This window comes from Globicephala melas, chromosome 8 (assembly GCF_963455315.2).
Source record: "Globicephala melas chromosome 8, mGloMel1.2, whole genome shotgun sequence".
NCBI classification, from domain to species: Eukaryota; Metazoa; Chordata; class Mammalia; order Artiodactyla; family Delphinidae; genus Globicephala; species Globicephala melas.
The window spans coordinates 47,933,507-47,955,958 of record NC_083321.1 but is presented as its reverse complement, the minus strand read 5'-3'; the positions used below and the strand labels follow the sequence as shown (position 1 = coordinate 47,955,958).

Here is a 22,452-nt window from a genome sequence, read left to right as displayed (position 1 = left end):
GCATCTCTTTTTGAAATATCACCACACAAAACTATATATTTTTTGACATTTTAGTCTTGAAGGAATAGTTTTTTTTAATTATTAATGATTAAATGATCATGGCTTAATCAAATTTGACCTTGTCCACAGCCTTGATTAAAATGGCCCTTTTTACCTTGTCATAAATCTTGTTCCATTAACCAGTCCTTTTCAGACTTGTACATAGCTCTAGGCTTTGAATACCTAAGCTCCTGTGAATTTTTTCTTTTCCTTTTTTAAAAAACATGCACAGGCAAGTGCCAAGGCACCAGGGAAGAGGAGGATGATGGTTAAATAAGAAAAAGTTATTTAACTTCTATTTTCCATATTTTTTGAATAATGTTTCCAGAATTGATGCAGGCTCTATCCTGGTCAAGTTTCTGGGGTTTTTTTTTTGTTTTTTTTTTTCATTTCCTATAACAGGATATCCCTAAAAAGCACTATATTTGGGAATTGGGAATCATGAATTTTCCATGAATGTTTTTGCATTCAAGCATTAATAACTCTTCCTCACAAATTTCTGAGGGTAAAAAAAATACACTTAGAACTGAAAAGAATTTGTAGATTCCAGTCAAGAACTGTATATTGGTTAAACTGTGTAGTTATTCTATAGAATTTGTGGCAGTCTGCAATGATTTTAACTTCCCTCTATGAAAATGACTTTCTTGTGACTTTAAATAACATTATATATTTAAAAGTAAAAAATAACATTCAGAATAATAGTTTAAAATATGAAGTAGGTATTTTAAATGGATTTTATTTGATTTTATCATGTACTCATATATTTTAGTAATCTGTTTTTAAAGCAAAAGGAATTGAGGCAAAGAAAAATGAAGTTCTTTCTCAGCAAGTCTTCAACTCTTGCTGTTAACTGATTTAGTTTTAGATGTTTCAATTGAAAAAATTGATATAAGGGATGTTTTCCTTATGAGTGGGTGATATTTTAGCCTTCCTCAGGTAATGTGCCTCCTTTGTTCAGATACTGGGGCTGTTTTGTGGTCATTGAGTATTAATTTTCTTTCAAGTCATTAAGCACATCCTGTTTCTTAATTTTGTCCCATGCATCAGGAATTTTACCTTTACCTACAAATCTTTGGAGATATTTTTCTTGTAGCTTTAATCTGAAGTGGCAGACAAACCATTTCCAGTATGGCTGGGTGGATGTGTCTGGGGTGATACTCCACCTGGCATATTCCCCTCCTGCCTGTCGATAGTTCTTATATGGGACTTCCCTGCCATCTCCGAAAACCAAAACACAATCACTTGCTACCAGACTGGTACAGCAATCAATGACAAAATGGTCTGTTTTGTACCACCTTCCTCCACTGACAGCCTGTGGACGATGGAAGGGAACACTGTGGTCTCCATCATGCATAGGGATTGTGTTTGTACAAATTGCTCTACAGCAGGGACACTGTTTCCAGCAGCCACAGAGATGTTCAGTGAGCATTTTCTGGATTTCAGGAACGATTTCTTCTACAAACATATACAAATCATTCTGTTCTACTCTCTTCATTTCAGGATCCAAAGCTGTACTCATGGCTTCTTTGAGAAAATCAATATCTTTTATCTCCTGGTGTTCAATGCTTATCAAGTCTTTTCGTGGAAAGATCAAGTTACTCCCCAGGTGATCACAGAACAAATCCAACCACCCAGACACAGTGCTGCTTTTATCTTTAGCTACTGCTGTGGATGCCTGAATAGCTGAGAGGATGGCATTCTTGATTTCATCTGAACTTATTCTTAAAAATGTCTTCATTTTTTCACTTCCTTTGTCAGAACAATATCTTTTAATGTGGTTTTCAATGTAATTCTTAAAATATGATTCCGGATTATGAATGTACTGCCAAAAATTACCAAAATTTTCCTCTTCTGCCAGAGAGATGAGAATGTGTTTCTCCAGGTTAGCCCTGTTTCCATTGAATGCCGGGCAGGTGGCTTGCATGTCCCCAGCAATTTTGCGGGCCATGTTTTTCTTTATGGTGTTGGAGACAGCAGTGGTGAGTTTGTGCCACAGAAAATCAACAAATGTTTTAATTGAGGTTGCTCCCTGACAAGAGATCTTAAAACTCATGAAGAAATCATCTTTCTTGCTTTCCAGATAGTTTACAGGATCATTTGCTCTCTTGAATTCCTTGTGCATATGATGAAACTTCATTGATGCTCTTTGGAATAAATACAAGGCTAAGTCTATTTCATATTTTCTTGTAAATGTGTATCTTTCCTTAGTGGGTGCAGATTTCACCTCCTCATCTATTATTCTCAGGATTTCATAGAAATAAGCTGGATTGTAATCATGCTTTTGCCTACAAATGTTGTCAATAGTTTCATTAACTTTTGAAACAATGCGGTTAGTAGTCATATTTATGGACTCTTTATCCTGGACCTCTAATGTCATTGTAACTAAGTTCAAATATTTCTTGTTCATTTTGATATGTTTGTCATATTTGATTTCAAAGTTTTCTCCATAATTTTTATTCAGTATGCTTGCCCTGTCTTTCTCCTTTTTGAAATAATCCAAAAGGATGTTTTCAGAATCCACTTCAATTTTAGGCTCTGCGATTGGAGAGTGAGTTGAGGACAAATCATAGACCCATTTTTTCCAAAGTGTGTTGAATTTCTCATGTAGCTCTTCCTCACTCAGTTGGGTGCCCTTTACAGTTAAAGCCAACTCTCGGCTTTTTTCCAATAATTCCTTTTCATAACCTGATTTTTTGTTATGCAGTTTTTCTTGATTCTTTTTAAAACTAAGAAGTTCTTTGGCTTTTCTTTGGCTGTCTAAAATGAATGCCTCTTTAAGGATTATTAGCTTATTTTCAAAATTTCCTTTCCACTGTACCAGCACTTCACTATCTGGGTCTTCATTAAAATATTTTTCAAGTTCTTGCTTGATGGCTTCATATTTCTCTGTAACTGGAGCCTCAATTGTGTGTGTTTCGAGTATCTGGATTTTTTCATTCTGAATCTGGTTGATCAGCTGGTCCTGTATGCTCAGCACATGACTCCTCAACTCCCATGTCCAGTAGTTATACATGGTTTCCAGTTTGCTCATGGCCATGACCTCTCGGGTATTCCTGAAACTGAAAATAAAGTTTTCATTCAATAGTGCTCTCCACAAATCTTGAACTCGGAATTTTACATCTGATATCTTCATGATGCTTCCCCTAGATTCCTGTTGGGCAGTCACAAGAATTCTGCTTTTCAGTTCTTGGACATTGTGGCTATAACGAAGATTGGGAGGGGCCATTGGGGGATTGCCATCCCAGAGGTGAGCAAAGTAGTAGACATGGGTATTAACATCAAACTTAATGACATCACGAAAGCGGGTTACATCTGAGCACTGCTCTTCTTCAGCTGCTGTTGCTGCCATTTCATCCAGTCTCTGCTCTAGCCGCCTTCGTCCTTCCATAGTTTGGTCTTTAGCTGTAATCTCTCCCACATTCTGATGAACAAAGAGGCAACTAGGAGATATTTTTACTTGTTTCATCCTCAGAAAAGCTTGGACAACTATTTGTAGAATATCTTGCATTTCTGATGGATTTTCCCCAAAAATATTGATCAGAGTCAAGTTTCCAAGTCCGATGACAAAGGTTGCCAACTCATTGTCACGATTCTGGGACTTGTTGCTGAGTTCTGGGGCCCGAAGTCCTTCTGTGTCCACAACAAGCACAAAGTCAAAGCCAAGTTCCTTTGCAAATGTCTCCTCCACCTTCAGAAGCTGCATGTAGGCCCCCCGGGTACACCTCCCAGCACTGACAGTGAACTGCAGCCCAAAAAGTGCATTCAGCAGGGTGGACTTCCCTGAGCTCTGCAGGCCAAGGACAGAGAGAACAAAGAGCCGTTTGTTTCCAAGTTTCTCAGAGACCTTGTCAAAAACAGCTGCCACCCACCTCAGGGGCACATAAGAAGCATCCCCATCCATTAGCTCAATGGGAAAACCAGATAGCATCAGATCTGCAGCAATGTGGGGAAGGGAGAGAAATAGGGTATCTTTCATGGATGAAGCTTCTTCCAGAGCTTCATAGATCTGGCCAACTTCTCTGAGAAGTTGCTCAATTCCCAAGGTGCAGTCACTAATCTCTCTGGAGATAACTTCTATCTCATTCTGCAAGCCTTTCAGAGAGTTGCTCTTTGGTGCCTCTTGCTTTTCTTTTTGGACCAGTGACCACAATGCCTTTTTCTTCTCATTTAGTTTTTCCAAGTGTCCTGCAGTCAAATTGTCTAAAAACACACTCAGCCATTGCAAGAAGTAGAGTTTGGTATGAGTTTCTGAATGATTTTGGAGAATTTCAAGGACAGAATGCATTAAATCATTGAGAGGAAAGGCTTTTCTCAACTGTTGACATCGTATCATTTGTTTATCTGTCTCAATCTCACTCTTGTGTTGTTCAATGCTTCGATTCCCTTTTTCTCTCAGATGATAGAGTTCTTTGTCCTTTTTACACCAAAGTTGCCACAGTTTTCCCTGAAGGGGTAGTAAATTTTCCTTCATCTGAGGTATTTCCATTTCTCCCAGTAGGGCCATTAGAATCTCTGCCTTTTCTTTGGCTTCCTTGCATTCTCTCTGGTCTTCATCAATAAGCAATCCTTGCTTGCGAGCAATTTGGGCACAGTTCTCCAAGCTGAGTGCAGTGTCAGAAAGCTCTAACAAACGTCTGATTGTAGTTGTGAGCTCCTCTATTAATTCTGCCTCATTTCTGTTCCTGACCCCAATTCTCACTCTTGGGCCAGAGTTATTTGCCATGGTTTTTTCTTTATCATCAAGCAAACAGATTAAAGTTTTTGATTTCTGACACAGGTCATGGACAATTTTTCGGGTTTCTTTATTGTCATCAGAAGTTGACATGAGGACCACAATGAGAGAAGAGACCTCCTGCAAAAAGGCAAGTTGCTTCTCATGTTCCTTTGCATCTCCATGAAGATTGATGAAGGTCAGGCAGTTGTCAAACCTGTCCTGATCTTCACCCCCAGGACAGAACCAGGCAACTTCCACCACACCTCCCATCAAGAGACAGTCTTTGCTGCTCCCTTTGCAATGTCGGTGAAAAAAGACATCATGTTTCCTTTTACTGAGAAGACAGTTCATGATCTGAGATTTGGAGGCAGAGAAGCCGTTTCCAACTCTAATAAAAGACACAATGGGGGTAGAGACATGACACATCTGCTGATTTTTGTAATTGTCCTTCTCCTCTTTTATTGATTTCCCTGTTTGCTGCCAGCTCCTCCTTATTTGACTGAGAGACCAGAGAGAGAATTCAATTTGAGCATTGCAAGGATTAGGTATGAGAAGGGGGAGGGCAAACTGACAAATGGAAAGTTTGGCCAAAATGTATTGTCTGGCAAAATCATCTGCACAGTGAAGAATTGCCATCTGTATATCCATAGGGTGAATGTAGGGCCTGGCATTAGTGGTTGCTGAAGGATTAGTGGTGCTATTACTGTCTTCAAATAGATCTTCATATGGATCAAAAGCCTCCTTTTCTTGATTTGAGGTGCTTGGATAGACTTGCTTCTCTGTGTATTCATCATCCTTAATGATCAGGTATCTCAGCCCATAATCCAGCATCAGTAGCTTCTGTAGGAAATAGAAGGGAAGCTCTCTTTCAGAGCAGGGCTGGGTGTTGTACACAGGATTCTTGTAGATCATATGGAAGTTAGCTCTGCTCATCATTTTTGGGTAGTAATGTTCTAGGCCTAGACGCTGGAGTATTTCTAGGAAGGCTCTATTTTCTATGACCTCCCGTTTGTTACTTTCATTATCATGTGGTTCATGGGGCTGTTTCTTTCCATGGAAAAGACTTTGCAATTGTTTTTTCACATCCTCCATTTGCAATGAAGAGACGGTGGCCTCATAATCCTCATCAATGAGCAATCTCAAGTCTTTTTCTAGGTTTTCCCAATCATGAGCTGCCCCAGGTTTGGTGAGGACATGTACAACTTCTTTAGACAAAGATTGTCCCATGTGATGTCTTACTAATGCCAAGCGTTCTGTTTTCTCTTCTGGAGAAGCAACTTTGATGCCAAGTGTAGCTGTCAGACCTGTGAGCACCAGGAATGCCTGAGCCTTGTAGTTGCAAATATTTTTGAGCTCTTGGTATTTATCTAGGGCAGTTTGCATTTTATCCAGTAGGAAGTCTAACTCATCACACCCAAGGAGATACTGAAATGTATTGTTTACCACATGATATCCTGCACCAGCTGCAATCAAAAGTAGCAAGATGTGTGTGTCTGGCTGCCCCGTTTCTTGGAGGTATCTCAAGAAGCAGCCAAGAGACAAGGTGACCTCATAAGTCACCTTGCTTTGAGCTTCCTCCACTGATTCTGTGGATTCAGACTTGGCCTTAACTTCCATAAGGTCATTCTGGTTTTTTTTAAAGATTTTAATTAATTCAGAAAATTGGGTGATATTGACATTCTCTTCCTCTGGTTCTGACTGAAATAGCCACTGCATGATGGAATGAGCCTGAGGAAAGTTTGTCACTTTGTAGATGTGAGGATCCAAAAGGCTGCGCAACTGAGATTTAATAAATTTAGTTTCATATATGGAATGCTTTTTGCAGAAGTTGACAGTGTCTACCAGAAAATTCTGCAGACCCCTATCTGTGAGGCATATATTAGTCCAAGTGTTATAACTTTTTATTTTTTCACTCAATCTTTGCATGAAATTTATCAGCTTTTTAAGCTGCTCTTCAGGATCAGATACCTCCCAGGATTTCACATCCTCTAGGAAAAGCCTAGCCTCCTTCTCAACACTCAGTAATTCTTCTCCCTCCTGGATCTGGGCAGTAAGACCAGTCAGAGCAGTGTAGCTGTCTTTCAGGCAGTTAGCTACCTGACAAGGATCCTTAAAATCGCTTCGGTGGCTGGTGAGGATGATGTCCCAAACGGGCACCAGCTGAATTCCCCGGTCAATGACACACCAGGTTTGATTATTGGCAACGAGGCCAGCTTTCCACTGTGAAAGGCCATTTGCTTCTGGTGGGCCACCTGTCTGGGCCACAGATAATTGGACTTTGGTTTGGAGATTTTGGAAGGTTGTTCTCTGAGAGGCTGTTTTTGAATGAGAGTCTGACACATCCACACCTGCAGCAACATTCACTCCAAAGCCACTGTAGCTGCCCCTTATGTAAATATCCAGGGCCTCTGCAGCTTGCTGTTTCACTTCTGCCAGCTGCTCACTTTGGAAGCCCTCTGAAATGGCTTTCCACCAGTAGATTCCTCCCAGGTGCAGAGGGCCCTGGTTAGCATGAGAGCCAAACCTGTGGAAGAAGGCTTCAGTCCTGCGCCTCAGCAAGGGAAGTTTGTCTGGGTCTTCTGGCTGACCTGAAAGGTCTTCAATGCATTTCAATTCCTGTAGAGCAGCCTTGGAGAGCTGGAGCTGGTCAGTGGGAAAGTGGCAGGAGGCCAGTGGGATGTAGCTGAACTTGGTTGAGCAGAAGTAAGAGTGCTTAGAATGTGACTGTTGGGTTTCCTTGGATTCTGAATGTTTGCTCTGATTCATAGCAGCTTCCAGGCTAAATCCCCAACCTCCACCCTTTGCCGAGGCAGTTACACTGAAGCCCAGCTTCTCTACAGCCTGGATGAACATGGATTCTTGTTGAGAAGATGTAAATTCCTTTGTTTCCATCCGTGTACTCTGCGCAGGGCCACAGAGTGAGAACTCCTTGGGGACACCGAGTAGCTCCTCTTTCTTCTCTGTCAGGCCCCTTTGATTACTGGTTTTGTAAACTCCCTGAAGGGCTAGTCCTCCAGATGCATGTCGCACCAGCTCTCTATCTGGAAGGTTCTTCCTGTGAGACAGTGTCTCCTCCATAAGTTTGAGTTGTCCCAGCATGTTTTCCGTGACATCTCTTAGGGACTTTTCGGGACGTGGCCAGAACTCTTTGGGGATCTCCATTGCCTGCATCAGCTCTGCTTCCTTTTTCCTCACTGCCTCTTCCTGTCGCTGCCTCCCTTCTGCCAGCATCTCTCTTAGCTCCTGCAGTGCCTGTTCTGCCTGCTTCTGCCTTTTCTTTATTGTTTCCACCTGAGACTCCTGTAACTCTGAAAGAGTATTTGAGTATGACAGGTTAAGCAGCTTCTCCAGGGCCCTTTTCTCCCAGGGATGTTGTGCCTGGGATTGCAGCTTCTGGAGTTCTTTTTCTTCTAGGTGTTGTAAGGCTTGGGCACAGGTCACACCCAGGTGTTCCTGCAGCTTGGGCAACCAGTACTCAACTGCCAATCCTACTTCTCTCAACATCTCTTGGAGATCTTGCCCATTTTTGTCTCTGAGCAGGAGCTCATTAGGGGTAGACTCTTCTGTGTCCATGGCTGTGGGACGAAAAGACACTCATTTAGCCTTTGGCATGTTAATATACAGAACTCTGTGATTAATTTGCAGAAATCTGATGCTTTTCTATACACTAATAATGAACTATCAGAAAAAGAAATTGAGGAAGCAGTCCCATTTATGATCACATTAAAAAGAATAAAATATTTGGGAATAAACTTAATCAAGAAGGTGAAAGCCCTATACTCTGAAAACTATAAATACTGATGAAGAAATTTGGAAATGATACAAAGAAATGGAAAGATATCCTCTGTTCCTGGATTAGAAGAATTAATGTTGTTAAAATGTGCATACTACACAAAGCAATCTATAGATTTAATACAATCACTATCAAAATACCCATGACACTTTTCACAAAAGTAGAACAAATAATCCTAAAATTTATTTGGAACCACAAAAGACCAAATTGCCAAAGCAGTCTTGAGGAAAAAAGAAAGCTGGAGGTATCACATTCCCTGATTCAGACTATACTACAAAGCTACAGTAAGCAAAACAGCATGGTACTGGCCTAAAAACAGACACATAGATCAATGGAACAGAATAGAGAGCCCAGAAGTATATCTACACACTTATGGTCAGTTAATCTACAACAAAAGAGGTAAGAACACAATGGAGAAAAGACAGTTTCTTCAATAAGTGGTGCTGGGAAAACTGGACAGCTACATTAAAAGAATGGGATTAGCAAAAAATGGGCAGAAGACCTAAAAAGACATTTCCCTGAAGAGATGGCCAACAAGCATGTGAAAAGATGCTCAACATTGCTAATTGTTAGAGAACTGCAAATCAAAGCCACAATGAGGTATCACCTCACACCAGTCATAATGGCCATCATCAAATAGTCTACAAATAATAAATGCTGGAGAGGGTGTGGAGAAAACGGGAACACTTGTATACTATTGCTGAGAATATAAGTTGGTTCAGCCACTATAGAAAAGATTGTGGAGGTTCCTCAAAAATTAAAAATAGGACCACAATATTGTCCAGCATCCACTTCTGGATATATATCCAAAGGAAGTGAAGACAGAGAATTGAAGAGATATATGCACTTCCATGTTTATTGCAGCATTATTCGCAATAGCCAAGATATGGAAACAGCCTAAGTGTCAGTCCATGGCTAAACAGATAAAGATTTACTACACACACACACAAGGGAATATTTATATTATTCAGTCATGAGAAAGAAGAAAATCCTGCCATGTGTGTGTGACAACACAGATGGACCTTGAGCGTATTATGCTAAGTGAGATAAGTCAGACAGAGAAAGACAAATCCTGTATAATATCACTTATGTGTAGAATCTAAAAAGCCAAACTAGTAAAAACCAGAGAGTAGGATGCTTGTTACAAGGGGTTGGAAGGTGTAGGAATTAGGGAGATGTTGTTTAAGGGTACAAATGTGCAACCAGTAGATAAATAAGTCCTAGACATCTAATGTTCAGATAGTGATTATAAGCAACACACTGTGTTATAAACTTCAAATTTACCAAGACACTATATCTTAATTGTTCCCACCACAATAAAGAAATGATCTTGTGATGTGATAGAGGTGTTAGCTAACTCTATGTTGGTAATATTGCAATATATAAATGTATCAAATCAGCATGGTGTATACCTTAGACTTATGCAATGTTATATGTTAATTATGTCTCAGTAAATAAATAAAATGCACTTCTTACCTGGTTTCTACTTGTCGCTCACTTCTTACTCTTCATCTGACACTAGTTAATAATATCTTTGTATTATGAATAACTTTTATATTATGAACTGTATATGGATTATGAAGATCTCTTTTCTACTGATGCCATCTTAATGTGTGGATGTAGGACCAAATGTTCTAGTATTCAGTGTTTCCTCAGTGTTATGTTTTTCTCCCCAATGCCTTTGGACATATCTTTGGGCAGCAGATGAAATGAGATTTTACGTGTCGCAACTTCACACATTATTCAGGTTTCCCCTCTTTTTGGAATTCCTGTCCTACTGAATGTCACTATCGTACTTCTGTGTCAATGGGTGTCCTACTCATCCTTCTTCCTGCTGACATGAATGCAGTTCACCATGTCCTTTCAATTTATCCATTTAAATCTCTCTTCAATCTCAATTCTTTTTAATCCCCTACCAGCTCTCCAAAAGATTTTGCCTTCACCTTGTCTTTATTGGATTTCTATAATTGTCATCTCATCTACACTCATTCTTATTTTGTGCTTTCCATCTTCCCCAATGTCACTTAGATTTATGGCAGACTCAGAAACTCAGAACAACTTTTTCAACTGAAGATATCTAAAATATCTAGATAAATTTTTAAGACAGATTCTTTGGAGCCTCAAGGAATTTACTGGATAGTGAAGTAATATCTGATGGAAGAGGTAAATAAATTTTAAGCAACTGAAATATTTCCACTACAAATTAAAGCCAACATTTAAGACCTTGGCATACACCAAGGAGGGCAAATAAATTCACAATCAGACATATCATAGTGGAACTGCAGAAAATAAAACAAAACAGCAAAAACAAAGCATTTAGAGAAAAACAAGATTTTATCTTCAAACAACTAATAATTAGAGAGAGGGCTGACTTCTCAGCAGCACTGATGGAAGCCAGAAGCCAGTGGAATGGAATTTTAAATATTGAAAGAAAATAGCTGACAAACTTGGATTCTATACAGAGTTAGATATCCTTAAAGAGTTACGGTGGAAGAAAAACATGATTGAAAAGAACACGTTGACAGAGTCTGCTACTTGGAAATGCACATTGAATGAACTACTAAAGCATGTTTTTTCAGGAGAAGGAAAATATCACCAACAGGTCCTTGCGGTATTTGAGAGGAGGGTCAGAGATTCTATTGATTTTGGTGCCATTTGTTAAGTAGAATATATGTTGCAATTTCTAATATAATGTCAAACAGAAGAGTAACTGTCCAACTAACAGAGAAAAAATGAAGTAACAAAAACACTTGATCATAGAGCTTATCAAAATTTGTGGGCTACACTGAAAGCAGTGCTTGAGGGAAATTTACATTGAATTCATATGTAAGAAAAAATTATCTGAAATCAATAATCTAAGTTTCCACCTTAGGAAATGAAGAGGAAATTAAATTTAAATACGCAAGAGAAAAGAAATAATGAAAACTAAAGCAGAAACCAATAAAATTGAAAACAGGAAATCAGTAGAGAAAATCAATAAAACCATAATTTGATTCTATGAAAATACCAACAAAAGTGATAATTCAGACTATGAAAAGAAAGAGGGAAGGCACAAATTACTAATACTGGAAATAAAATAGGGGTTATGAATATGAATCCTACAGACATTAAGAGGATGAAGAAAAGAGTACTATGAACAACTGTTTGCTCTCAAATTTGATAACCTAGATGAAATGCACTAGTTCCTTGGAAGACAACAAGCTATCATAGCTTACATGAAAGGAAATAGGTAATCTGAATAGGCCCGTGTGTATTAAAAAAAATTGAATCAATGATTAACAACCCATCCAAAACAGAAAGCATCAGTCCCAGTGGGATTCACTGGTGCATTCTACCAAACATTTAAGGAAGAAATTGTACCAAATATGTACAATCTCTTTCAGAGGACAGAAGCAGAGGGAATACTTCCTAATTTAATTCATGAGGTCAACATCACCCTGATACCAAAATCAGTCAAGGACATTACAAGAAAGAGAACTATAAACCTATATCCCTCATGAAAAATAAGTAACAAATTAAATCTAATAATGTGTAAAAGAATAATCCACCACAACCAAGTGGGATTTATCTCAGGTATGCAAAACTGATTCAACATTCAGAATCAGTTAATGGAATACACCACAACAGACTAAGAAGAAATATCACATGATCATATCAATATATGGAGAAAAACTATTTGACAAAATCCAACACCCATTCATTATAAAAACTTTCAGCAAACTAGGAATAGAGGGGAACTTCTTGAAATTGATAAAAAGACACTAACAAAAACCCTACTGTTAACATCACACTTAATGGTAAGAACCTAGAAGCTTTCCTCTTAAAATGGAATTGGTAAAAGAATCCCGTTTCATCACTCCTATCACACATCCTGTTGGAAGAGTTAGCTAATAAGAAAAGGAAATAAAAATATACAGATTGGGAAAAAATAAATAGCACTGTATTTGTTTGTAGATGACATGATCGTCTATGTAAAAAATGCCAAAGAATCAACAACAGAAGAATCTCCTGGAACTGGTAAGTGAATATAGCAAGGTTGCAGGATGCAAGGGTTAACTTACAAAAATTATTGTTTTTTTATATGCTAGCAATAAACAATTGGAATTTGAGATTAAAAACACAATATCATTTAAATTAGCACCCTCAAAAAAGAAATACTTAGGTATAAACCTAATAAAATATGTTCAAGATCTATATAAGGAAAACCACAAAACCCTGATGAAAGAAATCAAAGAATATCTGCATAAATTTAGAGATATTTTGTGTTTAATATTAAGACCAATTCTTCCCAACTTAATCTATAGAGACAATGCAATCCCAGGCAAAACCCAGCAAGTTATTGTGTGGATATCAACAACTTGATTCTGAAGTTTACAAGGAAAGCAAAAGACCCAGAATAGCCAACAAAATATTGGGGGAAGAACAAAGTCAGTATACTGACACTCCCAGATTTCAAGACTTACTGTGAAGCTATGAAGGTGCTTTGTGACCACCTAGAGGGGTGGGATAGGGAGGGTGGGAGGGAGACGCAAGCGGGAGGAGCTATGGGGATATATGCATATGTATAGCTGATTCACTTCGTTATAAAGCAGAAGCTAACACACCATTGTAAAGCTATTATACTCCAATAAAGATTAAAAAAAAATAAAAGACAGTATGGTACTGGCAAAAGGAGACAAATAGAATTGATGAATGGGCTAGAAGATCCAGGAATAGACCCACACAAATGTAGTCAACTGATCTTGAGAAAGGAGTCAAGGTAATCCAATGGAAGAAAGGATAGTCTTAACAAAGGGTGCTGGAATAACTGGACATCTACATGCAAAAAAATGAATCTAGGTACAGACCTTGCACTCCTCGCAAAATTAACTCAAAATGGCTCGTATTACCTAAATCTAAAACGCAAAACTATGAAACTCCTAGAAGATAACATAGGAGAAAATGTAGGTGACCTTGGGATTGACGATGACACTTTAGATACAAAATCAAAAGCATGATCCATGAAAGAGTAAGTTGATAAGTGGACTTCATTAATTTTAAAACTTCTGTTGTATGAAAGATGCTGTTTAATAAAAAAAAGGAAAGATAAGCCAAAGCCTGGGAGCAAGTCTTTGCAAAATATATATCTAATAAAAGGCTGGTATCCCAAATGTACAAAGAATCCTTAAAATTCAACAGTAAGAAAACAAGCAAGCCAATTAAAAATGGTGCAACATTTTTGAACAGATATTTTAACAAAAACATATACAAATGGCAAATAAACATGAAAAAATGCTCACCGTCTTAGTCATTAGAGAACTGCAAATTAAAACAAGATGCCACTACACACCAATTAGGATGGTTAAGAACCCTCATACATTGCTGGTAGGAATGCAAAATGTTACAGTTACTTTGGAAGACTGGTTGGCAGTTTCTTACAAAAAAACAAAACAAAACCCTGTACTCCTACCGTATGATCCAGCAACAAAGCTACTTGGTATTTACTCAAATGAGTTGAAAACTTAAGTTTACACAAAACCTCCCCATGATGTCTATAGAAGCTTTATTCATATTTGCAAACTTGGATGCAAACAAGAGGTCCTTCAGTAGGTTAATAGATTAACAAACTGTGGTACATCCATACAATGGATTATTATTTAGCAAAAAAAGAATTGAGCTATAAAGCCATGAAAAGACATAGAAGAACCTTAATTCACATTGCTATGTGAAAGAAATCAGTCTGATAATGCTACATAATTTATGATTCCAACTATATGAAATAGTGGAAGCCAAAACTTTAGATACCGTAAAAAGATCCGTGGAAGCCAGGGGTTGTGGAGAGAAAAAAATGGTGCCAATAGACTTGCTTGATGCAGGGTTGCCACAAACCTTCAATTTGTAATAAAACACAATAGCCATGAAGTGCAATAAAATGAGATATGCCTAAGTACCTATTAGAATGGCCAAAATCCAGATCACTGGCAACTCCAGTTGCTGACAAGGGTCTGGCATGAAAGAAGCTCATATTCATTGCTTCTGGGAGTGCAAACGGAATAGCTACTTTGAAAGTCAGTTTGGTTCGTTCTTACAAAACCAAATATTCTTTTTCCTTATGATTAGCAATCATGCTCCTTGGTATTTACCTAAATTATACTTCACAAAAGCTGGCACACAGATGTCCATAGCAGCTTTATTTATAATTTCAAAAACTTGGAAGTAACCAAGATATCCTTCAATAGGTCAATGGATAATAAACTGTGGTACATCTAGACAATGGAATATTATTCAGTTCAAAAAAAATGAAAAGAATGAAGTGAAATTAAATGAAAAATGAGAAGACATGGAGGAAACTTAAAAGTATATTTCTAAGCGTAAAAAGCGAAACTAAAATGCCTACCTACATACTTTATGATTCCAACTGTATGACATTATGGAAAAGACAAAACTATGGTGTCAGCAGAAAGATGAGTGGTTACAAGGAAAGAATGAGTAGGAGGAGCACAGAGGATTTTTAGGGCAGTGAACCTATTCTGTATATTTAAGGGTTCATTACACTTCATTAGACGTTTTTCAAAACCCATAGAATGTGCAAGACCTATGTAAACTTCATACTCTGAGTGATAATTGATTTTTCAATGTGGGTTCATCACTGTAACGGATGTGCCACTTTGTTGGGGGATGTTGATAATGCAGGAGATGACACGTGCGGGGGCAAGAGGTATATGGGAAATCTCTGTAACTTCTGCTTATTTATGTGTAAACCTAAAAGCGCTCTAAAAAATAAGTTCAATAAAAATAAAACAAAGTTTACAGAATTACTTGGTGAAATTGATAATCCACAACTACTTTGGCAAAGGTTTAGTATTTAGTATGTTTTTTGGTACCTGATAAAACAAACCAAGAAAAAATAAGTAAATACAAAGAGAACTCGAACAATATGATTAGCAACCCAACCTAATGTCCCCATGTAGAACACTGCTCACAACATGTTTTCATTGTGTCGCTAATGAGTTGTAGAAAGCCTTTAGGCTGGGCAGGGGACAGCCACGTGTTTGGGGATTGTTGGTGGATAGTTGAGGGGAGAGGAGAATAAAGTTGAATACCTGGGTGAGGGCATGAAGACATGCATTTGGAGAGCCAATCTAGGGATCAGCCTAAGACAGAGATGTGGTCTTCACCAGCCAGAACTCCCCATGAAGTTGGATCAAAACAGGATGTCCCAATTGCACTCATCACCTGATTTCCAAACCTCTCCCTCCTTTTGTTTTCCCATCACAACTCATCCTATTTTAATTTTTCCAGTGTCTCAGGTTCCAAATCATCACCTTTGACTTCTATCTCTCTTTAGCTCACTACAGTCAGACATCATATTCTCAAATTTTTCCATCCAGTTCAAACCCATGTACTACATATCATAGACTATGTGCCAGGTGTTCTGCTCAAAAATGGGGTTATAGGCATGAATAAGACATGGTCAGAGAGGGTTCTGCATCAGTCTAGGAGGAAGGAAATGATGAGAGTAGTCTAGGAGGAGGGAGAAACAGAGCTTTAATTGGAGCCCTAATCCTCATTAGATGACTTTACTTCTTGATTCTCTAGAGAATGCATAAGGTGTCATGAAATGTAGATAGTTCTGTTGCTAATCATGGGAATCTTTTGAGGCATTCCTCATTTGTTTCTAACTTTTCTAGTTTCTCTTAGAGTTGTGTTTGGTTTTGGGTGCCCACTTTCTATCTGTGATCCAGTTCTTTCACTTTGTACTTGGTGTTGGTGTTTGGTGGTGTTGGATTAACTTCTGTGGGTAGGAATATGTCTCATACTAATTACAGACTCATTTCCAGTTCTGGCTCCTGTCTGGATTCAGCTTTAGACCACATATATCCCCCAATGATAATGAGGGGAGAGTGGTATGGGCACATTTGTTTTCTGGACACCTTATTTCATAGTTTTCCATCTATAACTTTTCATTTTTGGGCATCTACTATATATTGGGCATAGATTATCCTATATATCACCTGTATCAATTTGCTCATGAGTCTATTACCTATTCCATATACACACTGCCACTGGGCCTTCATCTTTGCTCTGGTATATTCAATAATTTTTTTCCTCTCTTGTAATTCCTTTTCCACATTGCATCCAGAGTCATCCTTTTGACATCCAAATTTAAATCATGTATTGTTTTGTTTAGAAAACTGAAAATTCTACATTGTCTCGTGATAAAATTAAAATGGCTTATCATTCAAGGCCTTTATACTTTAACAAGAATCATACTCTGCCGTACCTTTCACAACCACTCCTTTTCCTTTTCCTAATACTTACCTCACTCTCTCCCTTAAAAACCACACTCTGCCATCTTCCTTCATTCTCATGGCATTCTTGACTCTAAATATTACCCTGGATGAGCCTTTCCTTCCCACCATTTCTGCCAGGGGTTCTATATTCCTTCTGCCCTAATTCAAGTTTTTCCTTATTTGTGAAGCCTTTCATTAATCTTTAGGTTGAGTACATAGCTCTCTTTTCTGAGCTATCAATAGCACCTTGTACTTATATATATATTATACAGATTTTCCAAGTTTTTTTTTAAAGCTTTTTTTTAAAAATTTATTTTTGTCTTCATTGGGTCTTTGTTGCTGCACATGGGCTTTCTCTAGTTGTGGCAAGCGAGAGCTACTCTTTGTTGCAGTGTGCAGGCTTCTCATTGCGGTGGCTTCTCTCATTGCGGAGGCTTCTCTCATTGCGGAGCACAGGCTCTAGGCACCCAGGCTTCAGTAGTTGTGGCACGTGGGCTCAGTAGTTGTGGCTCCCGGGCTCTAGAGTGCAGGCTCAGTAGTTGTGGCGCATGGGCTTAGTTGCTCTGCGGCATGTGGGATCTTCCCAGACCAGGGCTCAAACCTGTGTCCCCTGCATTGGCAGGCGGATTCTTAACCACTGTGCCACCAGGGAAGCCCTCCAACTGTTTCTTAAATTACCTGTTTAGATCGTGTACTCCCCTTCTTCCCACACTTGTAGCTATTATGCATCAACCACCATGTCAAATTCATGTTTTGATCTTAAGAAGTCTTATAGTCTATCCTTGTGTCTCTGTTTTTAGTCTCTGCTCCTTTTGACTTTTTTCATCGCTGTTTCTTTTTCAGTCTCTGTGTCAATTCTTATACCCCTTTCTCTTCTATTTCCCTTCATTCTTACCAACTTGTCTCTTTAAGCCAAGCTCCTGTTTTCAAGTTGTTCCAGAGATATGTGCATATAGAATGGGTTCTTTTCCTGAGTCTCTTAGAGGTAAGGCTGACTGCTTTTAGTTTAGGCTTGGCTTCCTGTGTAGCACAGGGTCTGATTTAAAAATAAGATAAGGAAGTAAAAAAAAAAGAAAAACTTTTTACTGTGTGTTAACATTTGTTATCTTGCAAAGACTCAAGGATCTTGAATTATGTGTTTAATAATGACTCAAGTTTAAAAATTATCATAAAAAGAGGACTACTGATTATAAGGTGGGTTGTCCTGTATGGGTCTGAGCGTGAGTGCCCCTGGGTGGGGCATCACACATATGAGCCCTATTCATCACCCAGCTGTCAGGGTCAGCCCTTCCTTCACTTCTACCAACTGCTGTGGAAAGGCTTTCAGTTTTATTTCTCTCTCCCTCTCTCATTTTCCAGAAACAATAGTTTTTTTTTTCTTTTTAAGTCAGCAGTGCCTTGGCAATGATGGAAAACTTTTCCACATAAAGAAATGTTGCCATGTCTTATAGATCCTGTCTCAACTTCATTCTTGCAACAGAATTTTAATTTTATCTAAGTTGCTTTAACTTCCTAGAAATAAACATTTCTGCCTGGCCAGTGCTGTTTTTACATACTGTGACCCTAATTATAACTATAATTATGATGTCTAAAATTATAATAGAGCCTGAGAAATTTTGGTTCATGCATATTCTTCTACAAAGGCTTGACTTAGAATATTATTTGACATTTATCATATGGTGATACTGCAGTCTTTTATTACTTTGCCTGCTGAAAGGTGCCTAAAATCTTCTGGAGCTCTGATTACTGAGAGTTAGAGTGGCTAAGGGTCTATCTTTTGTGAGAAGCTCTCATTGAGATCAGAAATGGGTTAGGTGTAGGGGAGAAGAATAGTTGATAAAAGGGTTAGAAAAGAATCCAAGAGTGTTTTTAGGGAGGAATAAAATCTCAATCATAGGCCTTCAGTTCTTGGCTGGGTTGGGAGACCTTTCTTATAGACATGCTCTCAGTGCTTTCTCAGAGACCTCTGTAAACCTCTGTTATGCCCTCAGTGACCATATTTCATGGTATGATGGAACCAGCCTATACTGCCTAATGAGAACCAAATGTCAAATGTTCAGGAATTTTGTAAGGCAGTTATTAAGCACAGCCATTATGAAAAATAAATTATATAGGAGCACATCCACAAATATGAAAGGATAAGTAGCTCCAAGGGCGCATCCTTCTACTGAAACAATAAACAAGCAAGAGAAAAAATGTCCGAATCAACTTTGTTGGAAATCTGGAAAATAATCAAAGGTCTATAGTAACCAAGTATCTGCTGATCAAGAAAAAGGCAACTTAAAAATGGTAGGGGAGTGTTGTGGCATTTTTACTTGCCTTTGGGCCACCTTCCTCCCCTGCTTGAGGGAATCTTGAAGATATCAGCCCATGTTCCCATTGTGAGACCCTTGTCCCTGATTTCAAAGGGAGAAGAGCAGACCTTGATCTCAGAGAATTGTGTTTGTCTATTTGGAGCCCTCTGGGGACTATCTGAAGGACTGACGAAAGGCAGTTTTGTGTAGCACAGAGCTTCTTCAGGGCACAAAAGCAGCCAAGTGGAGGGCATTCCTTGCAAACAAGAAAGGTAAATGGACAACCCCTACTGTCTGGGGGAAGATGTTAAGGTTGAGACAAATAAAAGACATGCTGAAACTTGGTAGGAAAGACTGGTGAGAGAGATTTTGTGTGGAAGTGGAACAGTAAAAAGTTCCCTGTGTGTAGGATTTATACCTCTAAATGATCCTTAGGTTCAGAAGCAGAAAGTGAAGGCTAAGGCAGAGTTGTAAAGGGCCAGGTTAAGCATTGGAGGAATGCTAAACACTGAGCCAGTATGCAAAGCGAGGTGTTTTTTGTTTTGTTTGTTTGCTTGTTTTGTCTTTAGGCAAAAAAATCTCAGTCAACACATAGGCTCATGATAAGCTAAAGAACACATTTCAGAGAGCACAAACCACAAATATCTTTAGAGAAAAAGGTAGAAAAGTACTAAACATATAACCAAAACCCACAGGAACAAACCCTGAGCACGAGAAAGATTATGATTTCAAGTGTTACCTTATTATAACATTCAAAATGTTCGGTTTTCCACAAAACAAATTTTAAAACGTGCAAAGAAACAAGAAAATATGACCCATTCACAGAAAAATGAATAGAAACTATCATGAGGAATCAAGTCATAGAAGGTATTCAGCAAGGCCTTTAATTCATCTGGCTTAAATATGCTCAAAATGCTAACATCGATCATGGACAAAGATTCAATAACACCAGGGGAATGATGTGCCCCAAATAGTATATATCTCTGAAGAGATACAAATTATAAAAAGGGACCAAACAAATTCTGGGGTTAAAAATTACAATAACTGAAATGAAGAATTCACTAAGAATTTCAACATCAGATTACAGCAGGCAGAATTAAAAACCAGAGAAGTTGAAAATAGGTCATTTAAAATTATCCAGTTTGAGGAACATAAAGATGAAGGAGTGAACAAAAATGAAGAGAGCCTAGGAGACCTGTGGGACACCATCAAGCATACCACATACAGATAATGGAAGTTGCATAAGGAACAAGAGAGAGAAATGATGTAAAAGAATTTTGAAGAAACTATGCCCAAAAAGTCATAATTTGATTAAGTACATGAATTTACACATTTAAGAAGCTCAGTGAACTTTAGGGAGGAAAACCACAAGAGGTCCACACTGAGACACTTTATAATAAAACTTTTAAAGGCCAGAGACAGAGAGAATCTTGAAAGCAGCAATAAAGAAGTGACTGTCATATACAAGGGAGACTCAGTAAGAAAAAGACTGGATTTCTTAGCAGGAACCATGGAGGCCAGATGGCAGTGGGATGACATATTTAAAGTACATAGAGAAAGAGAAAACCCATAATTCTGTATCTGGCAAAACCATCATTCAAAAATAAAGAAGAGGGCTTCCCTGGTGGCGCAGTGGTTGGGAGTCCACCTGCCGATGCAGGGGACATGGGTTCGTGCCCCGGTCCGGGAAGATCCCACATGCCACGGAGAGGCTAGGCCCGTGAGCCATGGCCGCTGAGCCTGCACGTCCAGAGCCTGTGCTCCGCAACGGGAGAGGCCACAACAGTGAGAGGCCCGCGTACCGCAAAAATAAATAAATAAAATAAAGAAGAAGTTAAGACATTCCCAGATAAGCAAATGCTGAGGGAATTCATCACTAGTAGATATGTCCTACAGGAAATGCTAAAGGGAGTCCTTCAGGTGGAAATGAAAGGACACTTGGCAGTAACTTGAATCCACATGAAAAAATAACACAGGTAAAGAAATATATAAGCCACTATTATTGTATTTTTCATTTGTGACTCCTTTTTCTTTCCCAATTTGATTGAAAGACAAATGAATAAAATGATAATGATAAATCTATGTTAAATGAGCACACAAAGTAGAAAGATGTAATTTGTGACACAAAAACATAAAGGGGAGGAGGGATGGAGTAGTGTAGGATCCAAATTTTTATATACTTATGGAAGCTAATGTGATATTAATTCAACATAGATTGTTACAGGTTTGAGAGGCTAATTGTAAGCTCCAGGACAACCAATGCTAAAATAACTTTTAAAATATACAGAAAAGGAAATTAGAAAGGAATCAAAATCATACACTACAAAAAAATCAAACACAAAAGAAGGCAGTTAATGGAGACCTTGAGGAACAAAAAAGATATGAAACATATAAAAGACAAAGCAAAATGGCAGAGTAAGTGTTTCTTTATCAGTAATTTTTGTAAATGGATTAAACTCTTTCATTAAAAGGTAAATATTCTCGTAATAGAGTGAAAAACAAAATGCAGTTATATGCTGTCTGGAAAAGACTCATTTTATATCCAAGACATATAGGACAAAAGTGAAAAGATAGAAAAGGTCACTCCAGGCAAATAGTTACTAAAAGAGAACTGAGGTATCTATGCTAAGATCAGACAAAATAGACTTTTAAGTCAAAAGTTGTTACAAGAGACAAGGAAGAACACTAAATATTGATAGAAGTGTCAACCCATCAAGAAGATATAAAACTTATAAACCTATGAACCTAACAACAGAACTCCAAACCATAGGAAGCAAACATTGAGAAGTGAAGACAGAAATAGACAGTTCTGAAATAATAGTTGGAGATTTCATTGCTGTGCTTTCAATAATGGATAAAAACAACTAGGTAGAAGATCAGTAAGGAAACAGGGTAGTTGAACAACACTGTAAACCAGCTAGATCTGATAGACGTAAACAGACTCTCCATCCAACAACAGCTAGCAGTGTTTCTGCTGAACAAATTTTCTCAAGAACTTTGTGGATCTTCTAAAGATTTCAGTGGGGTTCACTCCTTTAGACAGAAGCCACTTCTATGGTTCTTTTCCAGACAAACCCTTCTGGAAAAGCCTTGGCCTCCTGCTGAGATGGTAGGAAACAGTGACCAAAGCCTTGGCCTCCCGCTGAGATAGTAGGGAACAGTGACCTTAAGCTTCCTAGAGGACTTCTAATTTCGTTGATATCTGTGAGGCAAACGCTTATCTTCTTGAAAGGACCATTTTTGTGCCTGATTCCTTTACCTTTTAATCTTTCTGAGGTTTTAGGAAAAGGTTGTACAATCATAATCAACAGAGATTCAAGACTGTGAATCTCTTTATTC

The 22,452-nt window shown here is 38.4% G+C and overlaps 2 protein-coding genes across 5 annotated transcripts in view; one reads left to right on the top strand and one right to left on the bottom strand.

Annotated features, from left to right (window-relative positions):
• The window catches only part of ZNF215 (zinc finger protein 215), a 149,249-nt gene that overhangs the window by 36,908 nt on the left and 89,889 nt on the right, over positions 1–22,452 (top strand). The window lies entirely within an intron of this gene.
• LOC115839522 (interferon-induced very large GTPase 1-like) overlaps positions 396–22,452 on the bottom strand; it is a 30,343-nt gene continuing 8,286 nt past the window's right edge. The window contains exon 3 of the mRNA XM_030831248.2: positions 396–8,328. Within this exon, the coding sequence (XP_030687108.2) occupies positions 1,028–8,326 (7,299 nt within the window). The 5' untranslated portion in view covers positions 8,327–8,328 and the 3' untranslated portion in view covers positions 396–1,027. The remainder of the gene's footprint in view (positions 8,329–22,452) is intronic.